This window comes from Podarcis filfolensis (assembly GCF_964270895.1).
Source record: "Podarcis filfolensis genome assembly, chromosome: 13".
NCBI classification, from domain to species: Eukaryota; Metazoa; Chordata; class Lepidosauria; order Squamata; family Lacertidae; genus Podarcis; species Podarcis filfolensis.
Window position 1 is genome coordinate 13,181,001 of NC_139615.1, and position 4,378 is coordinate 13,185,378.

Here is a 4,378-nt window from a genome sequence, read left to right on the forward strand (position 1 = left end):
TGTTTTTGATTTCTTAAATTTTAAACCCCAAAAGAGAAGAATTTGAAGTGGTCCTCTCAGACTTGCTAGCCCAAGGAATCTTTCCTAGTCACTGGGATCTGGTAAGGCAAACAAAGAATAACCCTTACAAAATATTTTGTTTTGTTTTTTAATGTGCAAAGGAAGGCGTTCTTGACTCCATGATTGTCACAGTCCTTCTTTCGAACCAGGAATGGCACACTGGAAGCATTAAATCGCTCCCAGATGCCTTTTGTGCAATAGTAGAATGGATAAGGGCAGGGTGCTGAGGGGGGTTAACATTGGGGTTCACCATTCTTTGTCATGTCTTACACACACACACACACACACGCACACGTTTTCAGAGAAGCCGCCAAGGAAACCCTTCCTCTCACCACCGCATCCAGCCATTAACTCTCTTACTCCTTGTTGTCTAGAATTGGAAACGGCTACAAAGGAGACAAGCAGCAAGGCAGAAGAATCTTATTTGTTGAGAATGTCCTGTTTGTTTAGAGCAGGAGGGGTCAGCAAATGTTCACATATCCAGTATTGGTTCATAGAGAATATGAAAGGTCGGTGGGAGAGGCTGGGAACTGAAAACAACAACAACATATGGGTAAGAACATGGGATAAAAGCCACTTGTAGTGCAGTGTAATTCACTGAGAGGGAGAAGCAATTTGGAAAAGAAGGAACAGGTAAGGTTGCAACTATTATTATTAGTAATAGTATTAGTATTATTAGTATTACTGCTGCAGCTGCCGCTAATTCCACTACTGTTGCTGTTGCTGCTGTTTATGAATGAATGTATACCTCACCAAATACCCCTGATGAGACCCACAGGCTGAAAGTCCCTCATGAGCTGAACTGAAAAAGATGAGAAATGCCCACACGGTGCAAACAAGACCTCTCTGTTTTATTCCCTAGGGTAATTTACAAGCTTTTCGACTGGAGCAGTCATGTCCAAACAGCGCCTTTTCCTAGCAGCCTTCCTCTTCCTCCTCCAACTTTCACCAACAACTCCCAGCCCCTGCCAAATATTCCACAGATCCATTTGCATGAAGCAGGACAGCTTTGTGCCCGGCCACAGCTTCATTGGCGAGGGGGTGGACGTTACCTCACTGGAGAGAAAGGGAGCGTTTGTGGTGGACACCAGCCAATGGCAGGGCCCCAACGGGACGTGCATCCTCTGCCGGAATCCCTTGATGAAGGGGAAGCTGCAGAAACTCCCCTTAGCTGGCGTGGACTGGCGAGTACTTCATACGTGTCATCAGGATGTCAGCAGTTCCATTGAGAATTTGGATGTGGATGTCGCAAATTCAGTGGCCAAGGTGGTGAAGAACGACTGGAAAGCAGAGCTGGGGTTAGGCACAGTCTTAAGCAAAGCAGGGCTGGAGCTGCCTAAGATGCGGGTGGCCCTTGCTGGATCTCACTCCCGGATGGCTATTTATGCACATGAGAAATCCCGCCAGGACAGCCATATTTTTGTGAGGCAAGAGGTCTCCTGTGCATACTACAGGTGAGCACCAGTACCCTACAGAGCCATAGTTGGCTGGTCAGAGTAAGTAATAAGATAAGAGCCAGTGTGGTGTAGTGGTTAAGAGCGGTGGACTCGTAATCTGGTGAACCAGGTTCGCGTCTCCGCTCCTCCACATGCAGCTGCTGGGTGACCTTGGGCTTGTCCCACTTCTCTGAAGTCTCTCAGCCCCACTCACCTCACAGAGTGTTTGTTGTGGGGGAGGAAGGGAAAGGAGAATGTTAGCCGCTTGAGACTCCTTCGGGTAGTGATAAAGCGGGATATCAAATCCAAACTCTTCTATAGGGGTCCTTGATAGAGACAGCCCGTTTCGTTGAAGCGCAATATGCTGTAAAGTTACCAACATTTGACAGCAGAAAATTGATATATGTGTTTTAGGTAAAATCAGTGTTTTTGTGCTTCTCGTTTTCTGAGTTGCAAGAATTTCAAGGAAGCCTTTACGAGGGGAAGAAGTATCTTTGGGAGGAGGAAAAACACCTGACTTCCCCCAAAGTAGCCAGGGAACTGTAATTTTCCCCTCACAAAGCTACAATTCCCAGCACCCTTAATAAATAACAAATTCCAGGATTGTTCAGGATGAAACTTTGAATTGGCAAATATATATTTTGTTCTAATATGGGGAAATTGAAATGCTTAATAGATATGGAGCAATTAATTTCAAGGCCAGCAATGGCATAAAAACCATATAAATTTTCACAAAGGGGAGAGATTGCTTGCTTGGGATTGGACAACATTACAATGATGTCATTAGCAAATGAACCTATGGAACGTTCTACTCCCAGAATGCATACCCCCTTGATATTAGAAGTGGATCTAATTCTTTTATCCAGAGTTTCTATGACAAATGCAAATAGCACTGGGAACAAACGATGCCCTGACTTCTCTTAAAGTAGAGAACCCATTTGTGACTGTTTCTGATGACAACCCCAAGTATTGTTGGCCAATTAAGTATAAAATTGTTTCCTGAAATAAATAATAATAATTAAAACAACATTTCTAGAAACACCCATTACACACTGTCAAACTGTGAATGTGTCTAGAGAGATAAATAATTTCCAAATTCTTTATCTTTACCCTTTGGATCACGTCAACAATGTTCCATCTAGGAATAAAGCCTGTCTGATCAGTATATATAAATAAACTAATATGTGCATTTTATCCTGCAAACTATAACTGCCAATAACAATTTATTAGGCTGCGTCCCTGACCATTGGCCATGCTGGCTTGGGCTGATGGGAGCTAGAATAAAAAAATAATAATGGACCCCTCAGGCTTCTCTTCTGTCATACAGATGGAAGTATGTGGTTGTGGATAACACTATTTATCTTTGCTTATTCTGCTCCTCCTTTTTTTTTCTTGAGCAGGCTGAGACTCCGCCATAGACGCTCACTCCTAGCCTCCCATTTCTCCCGTGCTCTGGCCAGTCTGCCAAGGAGGAATAACTCTGAGGGATACCAGCATTTTATCGACATCTATGGCACCCACTACATCAGCAATGTGCAGGTGGGCGGGCGATTGCGCCACCTGCTGGCTGTGCAGACATGCAAGATGGCCCTGTGGGGGATTACCGCTTCCAGCTTTGAGAGCTGTTTGGGCTGGGAGGTTTCTCTGGGACACAAGTGGTTATTTGGGTCAGCTTCCCTGAGTTCTAAGTGTGAAGATCTCCAGAGGACTTACACTCGTGGAATCTTCCACGATGCTTATGCCAAGCAGCGCACTGAAATTGTGGGAGGAGAGAAGCGTGCAGAGATTCTCTTCTCTAAACCTGGAGCCCAGAACTTCTCCGCATGGATGGAGAGTGCAAAAACAAAGCCTGGGTTGGTTTCCTATTCTCTCCTACCCTTGCACACCTTGTTGAACCAAAGGGATCCAAGGAGGGATTTGCTGAAGCAAGCCATCGTGAACTATATAAACCAGAGGGCCCTGAAGAGGAACTGTTCACAACCGTGTCCACGCTGGAGCTCTCAGAGCTCAGGTGAGGAATGCACCTGTCACTGTCATCACAACAGCTTCCACAGCAATATGTGCTGTGCCTGGGAGCGTGGCAGAGCACATCTCAAATTTATTGTGCACAGAGGATACAACCTTAGGGGCAACTGGTTAGGTATCACTGATGGTTATGTCAAAATTTTCTTCCATGGTCAGGAAAGGAGGACCATCATCATCCCACACAACAATAACCCCTGGTGGACTGAACCTATTGATTTTGGGGCTGTCACACTGTCAGGCCACGACGTCTTTGAGGTTCAGCTCTGGAACAAAAACCTGTGGGGTGATCGTATTTTAGGCCACTGTGGCCATAGCCTGCAGACTGGAGCTGGTACTGTCTGGCACAAATGTCCTGCGACACATGGGCACTTTGATTATTATTACACGCTGGTTTGTGGTCACACACTGAGTGGCCCTTCCTGTCATAATTACGTCCCCTTACGGCTGCCCACTTCTTATTTCAATTAGTTCCCTCCCCAACCATCCTTTGCCATATGTTTCAGGACCTTATGTTGAAGAAGTAGGCAGGTTCATTGAAAAAATCAGCCAAAGTTACTTAACAGCTACCCTATCTGCATTTAATAGCAGCTTACTGCAATCTGTGGTGAAGATGAGCAACAGTAAATATGTGTATAGTTTTGTTTTGTTTTACAATTTAAAATACTCATTTTACATTCTTAAGATATCAATGACTTCCCTTCTTCTCTTTCCATGGTTTATTTTACATATCATAAATCCCTGCGTATTTTACAAAAACTATACCATTATTGCATCCATCAAAACTTGTTTACACTGTTGACATTTCAGCTGTACACAATTATTTTCCATATATTCAATAAACGTTTTCCAATCTTCTA

The 4,378-nt window shown here is 44.4% G+C and overlaps 1 protein-coding gene across 1 annotated transcript; it reads left to right on the forward strand.

Annotated features, from left to right (window-relative positions):
- Nucleotides 1–465: 465 nt before the first annotated feature.
- On the forward strand, nucleotides 466–4,378 carry LOC310748414 (perforin-1-like). Its single transcript, XM_083584196.1, has 3 exons — nucleotides 466–693; nucleotides 923–1,514; nucleotides 2,897–4,378. The coding sequence occupies exons 2-3, from the start codon at nucleotides 955–957 to the stop codon at nucleotides 3,987–3,989; spliced, it is 1,653 nt and encodes a 550-aa protein (XP_083440322.1). The 5' UTR covers nucleotides 466–693; nucleotides 923–954; the 3' UTR covers nucleotides 3,990–4,378.

Bases quoted from the DNA above. Each gene is read 5' to 3' on its own strand.
- LOC310748414 (XM_083584196.1), top strand. From the start codon at position 955: ATGTCCAAACAGCGCCTTTTCCTAGCAGCCTTCCTCTTCCTCCTCCAA. The intron at 1,515-2,896 runs GTGAGCACCAGT...TTTCTTGAGCAG, and splicing joins GTCTCCTGTGCATACTACAG to GCTGAGACTCCGCCATAGAC.